The following is a 13094-nucleotide window of genomic DNA, read 5'->3' as shown; positions in this document are numbered from 1 at the left end:
CAGCTGGCGCCGGCGGCGGCCGCGCAGCACTCCTGGTAGCAGGGCGCCCCGGCGGCGCCCGCGCAGAGCGGCCTGGCCGCCCGGCAGGCTCCGCTGCAGCCGGCCGCGTAGCCCAAAGCTGTCTTCTTCAGCTGGAACGGGGAGAGGCGTCACCGGCCTGGCCGAGGGGATGAGCGCGGGGTCCTGCTCGGGGACAGGGCTGTCCCCAAGCCAGGGCGGTACCTCGCAGTAGTCATGGCCAACAGTGCATGCAGCAACAGTCTTCTTGCCTTTGAAACAGCCCTCGCCGTGACAGGAGAACGATGCACAGAGCTTCCCCTGCGAGGGAGGACCCGAGAAAATAGCTGTGTGTTCACCAGTCCGGGGAAATGGACACCTTGGAGGCACTAACCAAGGACTAACAGCTGTCAAATTCTGCAGGGAACCCCACTGCAAGAGCAGCATTGCTGACAGGTTACAGGCCTCCTTTCCCTTCCTCTGAACGAGGGTGTCACTCGCTCACCACCCGCTGCCCCGTCCCTACAGCCCCAAGGAAGGTTGGCCGTGTGGTCCCGTCAGTCCATTGAAGCCACAGCGAGTGCTGCTCGGGAAGGAGCCTGCTGGGCAGGACCTGCTCATCAGGGCCCTTTCCACGGGGACCCCAGCCCGAGCCCCCGCGTGTAGCCGGCACCTACGTTTCGGGCGGGAGCGCGGGTGGTGGCGGCGGTGGTGGTGGTGGTGGCCGGTGTAGTGGTGGGCTCCAGGTCACCTGCACACACGGGGACAGGCTTGGCACGAGCCGCCGGTGCTGAGCAGCGGGATCCGCAGCCGAGCGCGGCCGGGACCCATTGGCCAAGGCTGGGGCACCACGGGGCTCCGGGAGACCCTCCTGCTGCGGGAACGGCGGAGCCAGCACCTCCCTCCAGCCCCAGGGAGGCAAGATCCCCAGGGAACGGGGGCAAAATCCACAGGGAAGGGGAGTAAGATCCCCAGGGAAGGGGGGCAAGATGCCCAGGGAAGGGGGGCAAAACCCCCAGGGCTCTGCGGGGAGGTGCCAGCCCCTTCCCCGCGGGTGCAGCAGGGTTAGGGAGCCCGGCGTGGCATTACGGACCGTAGGAGGAGGCGTTGAGCCGCAGGCAGAGCGGGGCGGCGCAGCAGTCCAGGGCGCACGGCCGCGGGCGCGCGCTGCCCTCGGCGCCGCACGTCTCGGCGCTGCAGTTGCTGCTGCAGCCGGCTGTGTAGTTCACGCTGGAGAAACGGTAGAGCTGCAAGGGCAGAGCCAAAGGGAAAAAAAAAAAAAAAAACACTAGGAAAAGCATGGAGAGGTGCTGTGAAGGAGGAGCAAAAATAACTCACAGTGAAGGCAAAAAGGAGATTGCAACAGACTACTAAAATTCTGGGGATTTCTGTGCTAAAGATGAGGAAAACAGCCTTCCACTGCTGTGGGTTTGCCCATCCTGCCCCGGCTCGGCAAGCCCCTACCTCGCAGTAGGAGCCAGCGGGGCAGGTCTCCGTGCGGTTGGCGAGCGCTCCGTCCTGATAGCAGCGCTCCGCGTAGCACTGGAAGCTCTGGCAGCGGAGCTGCACGGAGAGCGGGCGGGAGCTGCCGGGAGAGCCGGCCCCGCGGCGCATCCCGCGCCCCCGGGAGCGGCTCCCGTGGGATCCCAGCTGCCACAGGGGATCCAGCACCTTTCCCGAGGGGTTGCAACAGTCGGAGCAACAGCCCCCTTCCTCACCGGTGTTTCATCTGTGCCGTTCACCCAGGAGTCGGGGTCTGTGGAGGAATTGGAGGCCATGGAGTAGTTGGAGGCTGCGGAGTAGTTGAAGGCCATGGAGGAGTTGGAGGCCGTGGAGAAGTTGGAGGCCAAGGAGGAGTTGGAGACCATGGAGCTGTTGTAGGTACCATCAGCCTCTGGAAGATCCAAAGTACCCGCACAGTGAAGGCAGCCCTCAGCAAGCCCTGTACCCTCCTGAGCCATGGCACAGTGCGAAGGGATTTGCAGGAAGCACCAGCCACGTTGAGGCTGGACTACGGAAGGCATCGAGCAAAGGATGTCCCAGGCAGGTCGGAAGGGTTCCTGCAGGACCCTGGCAGGTGAACAGAGAGCCCAAAGGCAGGGCGGAGGCCACGGCGCGGCGATGCCTGCGGCAGCGCCCCGAGCTTTATTACAGCTTCTCCCTTTTGCTGAGCCCTTTGCTGAGGTCTGAGCCACGCGGAAGGGCTCCCAGCGCAGCCCTGCCCGCAGAGCACGGCCTGGCTGCTCCCTGCTGGTTTTGCCCCGGGTTTTGCTGGTCTCCCAGGGCTCGGCGCTCACCTGCGGCAGCGCCGGGGCGCTGGGTGCAGAGGTGCAGAGCCGAGATGCAGAGCAGCAGCCCTGCAACAGAGGAGAGCCCCAAGTCGGCCCCCCTGCTCTGCCCCGAGCCCGGGAGCCCCCGCGGCAGCAGGGCCGGCCCGGGGGCAGCGGCAGCCCCTGCCCCTCTGGCACTCGTGCCCTGGGGGAGGCAGGGGACAATCCCACCCACAGACCCGCACTGGGGAGACCTGCGGCCTCGCCCCGGGCAGCGCAGACCCTGCCCAGCAGCACCCCCCGCTCCAGGGAGGCCTCGGGCCCTGCGGGACGGCTCCAGCCCGGCCGGGAAAGCCCAGCTTTCCCTCTGGGAGCAGAACCGCCCTTACCGTGGATGGGGAGGATGAGGTGCCCGCAACCTGCCATCCTCAGCGAGCTGCGCCGGTCGGACCTGGCAGAGAGGCACGGTTAGAGGGCCGCTCCGTGTCCTTCTCCGTGTCTGGGAGCTGCGGAGGGCACCTCCTGCACGGTGCCAGCTCCTGGCACCTCAACACGCTGCCCATCCACCACATGGGGCAGAGGCTCCTGGGAGAGGCTCCCTGGCCCTGGGACTGCAGTAGGAGCACCCACCTCCCACCCGGAGCTGCAGGGCTCGGGCTGCAGCTGCGCCCGGGCGGCAGGGCCGTGCTGAGGGTGCCCACACAGCGGCTCCTGCAGCGCAGCTCCGTCGTGCAGCACGCAGAGCACGGCTGCCGAGCGGGAGCGCCCTGTCCTGCACGCGGGACCCCCGGCTGCAGCCGTGGCCGAGGCCGGCAGCTCCCTGCAGAGCAGGGCTCCGAGCGCCTCCGCGGGAGGCTGCACAGCCTGGATCCTCGTGGCACAGGCTGGATCCTTGCAGCACGGGCTGGATCCTCGTGGCACGGGCTCGTGTCCCTGCTGCTCCGGGCAGCGATCCAGGCGGCTCTGCAGCCACCCAGGGCAGGGTGCAGGGAGCAGCCCCTGCCGAGGGGCACCCGGCCCGTCCTCGCTGGGCGCACATGGGCGCACAGGGGAGGTCTCCAGCCTCCGAGCCGGAGCGCTGTGCACGGAGCCACGCGGCCCCTTCCCGTGACGCTGCCCCAGCTGCCGGGGCTGCCCAGCAACCTGCCGGGGGGCCCCGCGGGCCCCAGCTCCGCGGGGAAGCCACGCGCTCCTGGTTGGTGTGACAACCCTCCCCTGGGTCCTCCCGGGTGACGCGCACAGCTGCAAACAGGGGCCGGGGCACCAGCGCCCGCGCTGCACGGCAGCTGCTGCCATTGCACATGAAGAGAAGCCCCCCGGACTGCACTGCCAGTGTGGGGGGGACCCTTCCCCATCACTGCGTGGCACCTCAGAGCTTGGGGTGGCAGCAGAGATGCTGCCCAGCAGCTCTTCTTACTGTGGATTCATAAAGTCTTGCATGAAAAATGCCCATTTCCACACATGCTTCTGCTAGAGGCCCTAAGGACTTGGCAAGGAGCACCTCAGCCCTATTAGTCCTGGCACACAACTCATGCAGAACATAAACATTTACACCTGAAGCTGCCTTTCCTAGCGAGAGGTGGAAGTGTTCTGGATGATAAAGAGCTGTTCGGCTGCCAGCACTCAGGTAGTTCTGATTAACCCACAATTAAGAGCCACATCCCTCTCACCTTTCCCTGCCCGTCGCTGTGTGCCAGCGCCTTGGCCTGGGACGGTGGCACCGGCCCCGCTCTCACACCCGCTGGGTGTCCCTGGCTGCAGCAGCTCCGTGTGGGAGCGAGCACAGACACGAGGTGGCCCCGCTGGGAGAGCGGCCCGGGGCTGCAGCCGGGCGGTCGCCCCAGCACCGCTGCACCCAGGGCGGGCGCAGGAGCCGCTGCTCCGTCGCCGCACGCACAACGGGCTGGTGCCAGCTGGACGTGTGAGGCCTCAGGCTGGAGCAAGTTCAACACACAGATGTTCTGCTCCAGAGCTCGCATGTATTCCACACTGTCCAGACCCAAAGCTCCTCAGTACTTGGGCCCTGGCCCCCAAGGTTTGGGAAGTTCCAGCCTTTCTGTCTCTTCCCACAGCTCCCAGCACTCTGTAAATCTTGGTGTTCATTCACAACGAACACATCTCCGCCCGTTGAGCTAGGGAAACAACCCTGAAGCCCTGACTCCAAGGGAGGCCCAAGTTCTCCAGCTGTTCCTGCTCCGTGCAAGCAAGAGAGGAGCTGAAGCCATCGGTTGCCCCTGCCGCTCCAGTGCTCAGCGTGCCCTGCTCCCGCAGGCAGCACCAGACGCAGCCTCTCCCAAGCAGAGCAGGGCAAGGAGGCCGCCCTGGGCTGGGACTCACCGGGTGCCTGCTCGGCGTCGCCCGCTGCCGCGGCCAGGGCCTCCAGCTGCTGCTCGGGCTGGTGTCTGTGCGGCGCCGGCTCCTGCCTCGGTGCCTCCGCGCAGCTCCTCCCCTGCCAACCAGGGCACCAGGGAGGGCTGCCTGGCACCCGCTGCGGTCACACGCAAACAGCCCTGCAGACAAGAGGATGTCTTTCTCTCTAGCTGGTCCACATCCTAGTGGAAATCATCTTCATGAAGACAAGACCGAGCTGGAACAGCCGCCGTATGAAGGGCCTTTCACACCTGCTGTCTGTTCCACCTCCAAAGGGTCCCATGATTGAACAGCTCCAGTGCTGTGGGACAACTTGGACCATTAGTCATTTTAAGCACAAAAATTCCATGTGCGCTTTAAAATAAGGACAAGGCCCACCATAAAAATTTATATCAAAGTTGGAATAGGATGAATAGGATAAAAGCTTGTAAAAGCTTTTCAAAAATACCACAACCAAGTTAATCCCTTCCCTCCAACATACAAAAGGAGACAAATTTCTCTGCGTTTTCTAAATTAAAATCAGTTTATTTTCAGCATTTTTTAATATAAAATAACAGAAGTTTTAAACTATCACAAGTATGCTTTTCACAAGGGGCTTACTAGAAAGTAATTCTATAAAGTATCCTTGAAATCTAGATTCATGCAAAATAGAAAATACAGAAAATGAAGTCAGAGCTGTTGATGCGTCTCCATTTGATTTTCAGATACGAAATCCTTTGCCTGGGAAAAGTTACAGCAGCCCTTGACGCTTCAGGTCTTCATAGGTCTTTTTATTCACCACATTCCCACTGGAATCCTCATATTCCTCCTAGAATGGAATGAACAGTTCAGAGGTGTCATCCCCAGCCAGGTTCAGGTTATATCACAGCATTTGAATTTTAGCTCCAGCAACTTCTCCTCAGCAAGACCTCCCACCAGAACCCATCTATATTCCTAAGTATACAGCAAATTATCAGCAGGCTGCACAAAAGGAGCTAATCCTATCAGTTAAGGGTGGTACAAGAGCACAAAACACACTTCCGTACCCACCACAGCTTATCCAGACTGTGGATTAAAATATGAACAATCATTCGATAAATTACAGGCTATATTTATCCCTGCACTCCAGAGCCATCTGTTAGCCAGTCCCCTCTGTACTGCTGAATCAGGTTTTGAGTGAAAAGCTTAAGAAAAGGCACTAGAAGAAGTGAACATCTCTCAGAATAAACAGGTCCTCTTCCTTCTCACAAGGCAAAGAGGACTGACAGAGGAAAGTCTTGAAAGACACTTACACAGTCCGCCCTCTTGAACCACTTTCCAGGGCTTGAAGAAGAGCTTTTCAAGCACCACCACTAAGAGGAGCTGTGCACGCGGCAGTGCAGGCTCCTGCTTAGCTCTCCAGCATGCACAGGATTCTTTCAGAGAGATTCCTTTGCCAGACCCAGACAGTTCATGCCGGGTAAGAGGGGCTGCCCCAGTGCCTGGGACTAGAAACATCCAAATTCTTCTACAAACATCTCACCTCTGTATCTGGCTGCCATCTCTCTGAAGCCTTCTGTTGTTTCAGCTTTGCCCACACTGTAAATACAAAGTCATACAGGATCTAAAGGCCATTTCCCTCAAGACGTCAGGACAGATTGACTGTGTCAAATCCAAATCACCACAAGTACTAAGTCCTGTAGGCTCCAAAATTCTCCCTATAGGTTCTATCCTTTCTGAATGTTTTTCCAGCTTACCCAGGAAGATAGATGGTGATGGACACACCAACTAAGTTGTAGACATTGGAGGACAACGCAGCCACCCTTTGTCTGAAGAAATCCTGTCCATTACGCTTGGCTGAGATTCCATACGTGAAATATCACAGGTAAAATACTTGGCAGTGAATAAACACTGCCAGCAGTTCTAACAAGCATCTGCTCATAAAAGTATCCAAGGAGAAACAAGCCATTCCCTTGAAAAAGCAGAAAGGGATGATCTAAGAAAGGATCATCTCCCACATATCCTGTTTCTGACACTCCTTTACAGAGTTAATCTCTGCTCGTGGAAGTAAAACGAATTTTTGGTCAGAGCTCATAAGGCCATTTTTATGCCACACGTTCCCTGTTCTGTGCAAAGAAAAGCCTTGTTGCTTACATGAGACAGCATCCTCGATCTGTGTGACATTGGCAAAGTGAGCAGTGTTGGGAATGCCCAGGCATCTCATTCCATGCGCGTGTCGCCATTCCTAAGAGGTGGGGAAAGCGGTCAGTAGTGTGAGAGGGAAGCCCACTTCATCCACAGAAACTAACCAGATGTATTGAAATCTGGATAGGATACAAAATACACTCCTGGATCAAAATACACAGATCTACTGGTCCTAAAAGGTTCTATAAAAACACAGAATCTATATTTTTCTGTGTTTTAGACAGCAACAATACACTGGCAGCCAGTGGGTGCCACGCACCAATGTCAGGCACTGGAATCAGAGTTCAAACAAGAGGGGACCCCACAGGAGCTGGCAGAACAGATCTTAGGATAATCCACAGCCCCAACAGCAGGGCCCTCTGTCTTCAGCCCAGACCCATGTTTTCAAACAGAGGTAAAAGTGCCACTCAGACACTTATTACTTTCTATCAAGACTATTTGAAAGGAGTAGTGATGCTTCTGCAGCAAGAGCTCACTTACTGCAAAGTGACGCTGGAAAGCCTTGGGACCTCGGTACGTGTAGTTACCACAAATCTCACAATTGTAGTTGATGTTCAAACCATGTAATTTATACAACCAGTAAGGGATTGGCTGTCAATGAGAAAGGAACACAGATTATAGCAAAGAGCAAACAGGTTCCAAGTGAACAACAGTGTGGATTCACTGAAATACCCTCCCACTCCTTGAGTGCAGTCCACCTCAGTTACCTTGCCATCCCAACCAAGAGGCAAATTTTTAGGATTATAAATTATTTCATTTTCTTCATCTTCACTCTCACTCTCACTGATCTGCTCTTCCTCCTCCTCCTCTCTCTCTTCTCCTGTCCGTGCTTGCTTACGCTGCACATTCTCATGAGTAAGGTGTCTCTGTTCCTAGAATGCAAGAAAAGAGATGTTCACACAATGTGAGAGCAACAAAACCAAGCGCAAACTCTTGCAGCACAAACACTTCCTCAATGTAGAGAGGCCAGAAATGAAAAAACAGTTTGAAAAAAGAGAACTCTCCTTTTCACTTAGCCCAACAATCTAAGAGATTTTAGTACAGTATTTCATAATTCAAGAGAATGAAAGATAAAAAAGGCTTCCCTGCTGGAACTGTAGCCTTCATAACTGGAACTGCAGTAAATGCAAAAGCTTTCTGAATAATTAGCTATTAGAAACACAAATTTAAGTCAACAGATTCTACTTATTAATGGGAAAAAAAAAACCCAACCAAACAAAGCTATCTGTCACTAAGAGCTCTTGAACATTATGACTCTGGATGTTTATATATCTCTTCTACATACACAAAGATGTGAATGGCCTTCCAGTCACTACCCAACAGCTCTGTAGCAAAAAGGAAAAAAAAAAAATCCTTACCCCAAGCACTTCTACATATTCATATATCTGAGCTTCCAGGAATGCAAGATCTTTATTTCTTTCAGTATCTCTGAAAACAGAGAAGGAAAAATTATGAAATCCACTCCAAAACCGCAAAACCACGTGCACACTGGCCTCCTAAGGACACATTTGACTTTGAGACAGAAAAACAAGAGAAAAAAAAAAAAACACAGAAACAAATACCAAACAGTTCATACAAACAACACTGCACATACACAAGCCATTCAAGTCAAATATCTTCTATTTCGCTCAGGAATCATTTGGCCCAACATGAAAGGCTTTTTATGCTTCAGGAATGTCTCTGTCATAACTCTAAGAACTGATGTTTATAGAGTAACTTCTCATCCAAGTGAGGGGAACGATTGCAACCTGAGACTGACCTTAAAGAACTCACCTTTTGCTTCCTTTTGTCTTGGGATTCTTGGCAAACAAGGAAGGATCAAGTGCCTCCAGGGATTTGCCTTTAGTGCTAAAAAGCCTCTGAGCGCGCTCTTCCAGGGTCCTACAGAACAGCAGAGAGCAGGTGAGTCTAGAACACAGATTCATGTCAAAAGAGCCATTTGAATTCCTGCAGCAAAACTGGAAAGTGAGCTTTTAAAGGTCATACATCTCATATGAAAACCACCGAGAACCATTCAGGATGTTCCCTGTTAAGGAGTCTGATTTGATGACAAACATCTCTGTTTTCACTCTTTAGGCCAAATTCTTCTACAGAAGACACTCCAGTACATAGTGTGCTTCAAGGCACAGTACTCTTGTGAGCGGTCTTCAGTGTCTTGTCTTTAGAAATATCATTAAAATTATTCTTGTACAACAGAGAAGATGCAATAAGTATGTCGTAAAAGGAATGTAAGACAGAAAGAGAAAAAAAAAAAAAAGAAACCAGAAAAGAACTATAAAAGGACTGTATCTTACCCGCCACATTTCAGACCCAGGGCCAACAAAGCTGACTTTAACCTGTCCAGTCCCAGGGAGGCCAATTCCTGTTTAGTTAAAAAAAAAATCTCAGTAACGAGCAGCTATTAAGCAAATGCAGTGTGGATTTACATTACTTTTAAGTCATTAAAGAAAACTAACAGCATTCACCACGAGGGACTCCTCCCTCTCACTGAAATGCAATCTGTGACCAGTCTACCTAGAGATTTCACGTTACATCCCTTCTAATGCAAGAAAGGAAATCAGCTGCACAAGCCAAGTCTTATTTAGAGCACAGAACCAGAGACGTAATCCCAGCAATGGGAAATTTCTGGAAACACAGAAAGTGATCAAGTTTCAACCATCCATGATTTAGGACTACATGCAGAGTACTGAAAACTTACCTCCCAAGAGGAAAACGCTGAGAGATCCAGGTGGGCTCCAGCATGAGTGAGCGCACTGCTGGTCTCTTTCTGCCAAGAAAAGCCACATACAAGATCTCTGAGATATGATGTAACACTTGGACAAGATAATACTCTAAAAGAAAAGCAATTCAATTTGTGAAGAGAAAAATTCTATCACTAAACTGAGCAATGGAATAACAGAAAGGATTCCAAGGAAGCACACCTTAAGGAACATATAAATTAGCACCAAAGAAAGGAAACACAAATCCTATCAAAAACAGGAAACACATCACAAACAGAAGCATTCACGCGTGCTCAGTTGTGCTCACCGGCCAGCCAGGGAAGGTTCCGTTTTCCCACTTCTTCTCAAACTCAGTCTGAATTTTCCCAAAAAGCTCATTCTGGTCCAGCAATGGTTTCACACGATCAGTGTACTCCTGCAGGTACTCGAGAAGCATTTCAAGGTACCTAACAGGGCAACCACAAGCACGATGTCAAAATCTAGCATTTTCCTCTAATCACATCTTCAGAGCGCAATTGCATCTGCTACACCAGAAAGACAGAAGGTTTTGACAGTTTTTAATGTGATTTCTAGATACAACAGCGACATGGCAACAAGGCTCACCTCTTATATTCAGCATTTTTTCTCTCTTTGGGAATATCGAAGAGTTGGTCAAATGTGGATAAGTAAGTGATATAATCAAGTTTCTAAAAATAATTAAAAAAAAGAAAAAAGTCAGACCTTAACATTCAGTTTTTACTTATCATGCCAGGAAAAAAACAAAACAAAACAAAAAAACCACCACCTCATACCATTATTCTGGAGCACACATGGCCAGTGGTCTCTAGGTGCTTTCTATATGTATATTTTTATATCTATATCTCTATATATTTTTTCTAGTATATATTATTATATATTGCCTCAGACACCAATCTAGTACCAGAAGAAAGTATTTTTACATGGCCATCACCAATATCAACGTCAGAGAGAAAGTATAAATTAAAGAAGAACCACAAAGAGGCATTCAGAATTCAAATGCCACAAACTGTAGGTGCCACAAAGTGACTTGGAAATAATAATCTGGAAATAAACTACTCAATGTAAAACAAACAATAAAACAAAACTCCACAGCTCTAAGTGCTGTGGAATGGAACACTTGTTATGTCCCCAAACTCATACAGCCACCTACCTCTGACGACTTCAGATTAATGTATTTGAGATAACAATCGTGCAGATCTAGGTATCGTCCGTACCCTTCCTCATCTGTGAACTCCACCAGATCTGTGGACGAGATTATGAAGAGCTTTATTATGAGCTTAAGCTTCCTGGCTTAGAACCCACGTGCCCCAGAATGTGGAAAGGATTAATTATGGATTCTTTTATGCTTAAGCAAGATACCTGGCTGCTTTGCTATGTTAACACATCCCAACACTTCCCAAGAGAGGCAGCACTGCTGTGGAATATTCCTGGCTGGAATTCCACCGATTTGGGAGGAATTAGATGAAATAAGAACAATTTTTGGAAGCATTTTGGTAAAAGGGGTAAAATTCTGAAACACACCAGACTGCTCACATGGCTGATTAAATAACTCCTCTCAAGCAAGCCCCACGTTTTTACTCAAATCAGCCCCAGAACAGAACTACAGACTTACTCTGCGCCTCTTCACTTGGGTTGTCTTTGGCCTTCAGCAGTTCCTCAAATTCCAGTGACATTGGAATACAGATCTTCAAAGACAGGCAGAAGTTTCAGAGACAACATTACTTCAAACAAATTTCCCGGGATAATCGATACGAAATCTCAGCAGGGAATGTAACAACTGGAAAGTTAGCCAGCACAGTCTGAGATCACCTTGTTCCAAATCCTAGCTGCTTATACCGTGCAGGGAAAAAGACCCCAACAATCCCAGCTCCCTGCTGATTCTGGGCACTTGGTTCCTCTCGGATACTGCTGGCTCGTGCCCCAGCCCACCCCACCTGCACATATCCGTGCTGTGCAGCTGAGTTTGCTGCATAGCAGAGGGCAACTCTCCTTGCTAGAGGGGGCAGAGACGCCAACGAGGTGTCCGAGCTCCACGCGGAGATGGGAGGGACAGAACAGCAGAACACAGAGAGGTTCTTTGCTGTCCCACATCTACTAAACTTAAGGCAGAGTACAGAGGAGAGGCCCTGAGCTCATCAATACCAGTAAGGTCAGAACTTCCTCAGCATTGCTTTTACGCAAAGAAGAAAAGATGCCACCCGATAATCCAATGGTGGTCAGGGAGAGAATGACCTGACTGAACAGCTTGTGGGCACGAAGCCCCGCAGAGCACAAGTCACCCATTCCTCCAGAGCAGACAGCTTCTTACCTCATTTGGGTGCTTTCGATGAAACTCCTTAATCTGCTTTAGCCTGTTGTAGAATTCTGCAAACTCGTTTGGCCCTGAAATGGCACTGAGTTCCTCCTTTCGCAAGCTGTGAGTTCACGGGAGAGAGACGCCAAGTGGCAGCAAGGCCCCCTCCGCTCCGCTCCATCCCTCCCCCGAGCGCGGGGCTGCCCTTGGGCGGCCCCAGGACGGACACGGGGCAGCAGACACCCGGGAAGCTGCGGAGCCGCTTCGGGGCTCCGGCTCGGCGTTCCTCGGGGACGCTAAGGGCCCCGTCACGGTGACCCCCGGCGGGCCCCGGGCCCCGCACTCACCCGTCCTTGTCGTCGTAGAGGTCGCGCAGGTTGCCGCTCACCTCCATGTACCTCTGCGGGACAGAGCGGGCGGCGTGAGGCGCGGCCGGCCCCCCCGCGCCCCCCCCGGCGCCCCGCACTCACGTCCTGCATCGCCCGGGTCCGGTGGTCCGAGTTGATCTGGTCGCGGAGCTGCGGGGGAAGGAGCGCGGTGAGCGCCGACCAGGCCCCGGCCCCGGCCCCGCGCGCGCCCCGGCCCCGCGCGCGCCCCGGCCCCGCGCGCCCCCCGCACCGTGGACTTCTTGGTGAGCATCTCCTTGACCATGACGTCCATGAGCCGCTCGCGCTCCTCGTGGTAGCGCCGCTGCTGCTCCAGGATCGTCTCCATCGCCCCGCGCCGCCTGCGGAAACCGCCGCCGCTCGCGCCGCCCTTCCGGTGTCCCCCGCGCGCGCGGCGCCCGCGCCAAGGTTCCGCCGCGCGGGAAGGTTCCGGCTTCGCGGCGCACGCGGGGGGGCTGCTCGGGCACTTCCGGGCGGGGGGGGGGGGCACCGCGCCGGGGCCATGGGGGGGGCCGCTCCCGGGTCCCCCGCCCCGCGGTGTCCGGGTGACGTCACCCCCGGGATGCAATCCAGATGTTCCCCGCGGCCGCTCGCCTTTTTTGGCTAAAAGCGAGCGGCTCCGGGGCCGCCCGCGGGAGCTGCTCCCGGGCCGCTGCAGAGCCCCGGGCAGCGGCTCGGCCGCCTCCGCCCCCGCGGGAGCCGGGCCGGGGCTCGCGGAGCGGCGGAGAAGGCCGAGGAGGCTGTGGAAAACTTTGGGGAAGGACCCTGCGGATCAGGGAGCAGCAGGAGCGGGGCTGCAGCGGAGCCGCCACAGCAGCCTCGGGAGCAGGGACACGTCCTGCTCCGGGGACATTCCCGGTCCGGATACGTCCTGCTC

The 13094-nt window shown here is 54.0% G+C and overlaps 1 protein-coding gene across 2 annotated transcripts; it reads right to left on the bottom strand.

The window, feature by feature from the left end:
• Positions 1-5166: 5166 nt before the first annotated feature.
• On the bottom strand, positions 5167-12570 carry SF3A3 (splicing factor 3a subunit 3). 2 transcript variants are annotated; one of them, XM_026043338.1, is made up of 17 exons: positions 12450-12570; positions 12302-12349; positions 12179-12231; positions 11847-11952; positions 11151-11223; positions 10689-10780; positions 10124-10206; positions 9828-9966; positions 9499-9567; positions 9095-9162; positions 8574-8681; positions 8159-8228; positions 7508-7672; positions 7281-7391; positions 6750-6840; positions 6139-6194; positions 5167-5445 (listed from the first exon to the last, which is right to left on the bottom strand). In XM_026043338.1, exons 1-17 carry the CDS (start codon positions 12543-12545, stop codon positions 5368-5370), a joined length of 1506 nt encoding a protein of 501 aa, XP_025899123.1. In that variant the 5' UTR covers positions 12546-12570; the 3' UTR covers positions 5167-5367. The 2 variants fall into 2 exon arrangements, with proteins under 2 accessions (XP_025899123.1, XP_025899122.1); XM_026043337.1 differs by lacking the exons at positions 5167-5445; positions 6139-6194 and having other exon boundaries at positions 6282-6840.
• Positions 12571-13094: the final 524 nt, after the last annotated feature.

This window comes from Nothoprocta perdicaria, unplaced genomic scaffold (genome assembly GCF_003342845.1).
Source record: "Nothoprocta perdicaria isolate Ctin4 unplaced genomic scaffold, notPer1 scaffold_33, whole genome shotgun sequence".
Taxonomy (NCBI): Eukaryota; Metazoa; Chordata; class Aves; order Tinamiformes; family Tinamidae; genus Nothoprocta; species Nothoprocta perdicaria.
The sequence above is the reverse complement of the archived record's forward strand: the minus strand, read 5'-3'. Positions and strand labels throughout refer to the sequence as shown.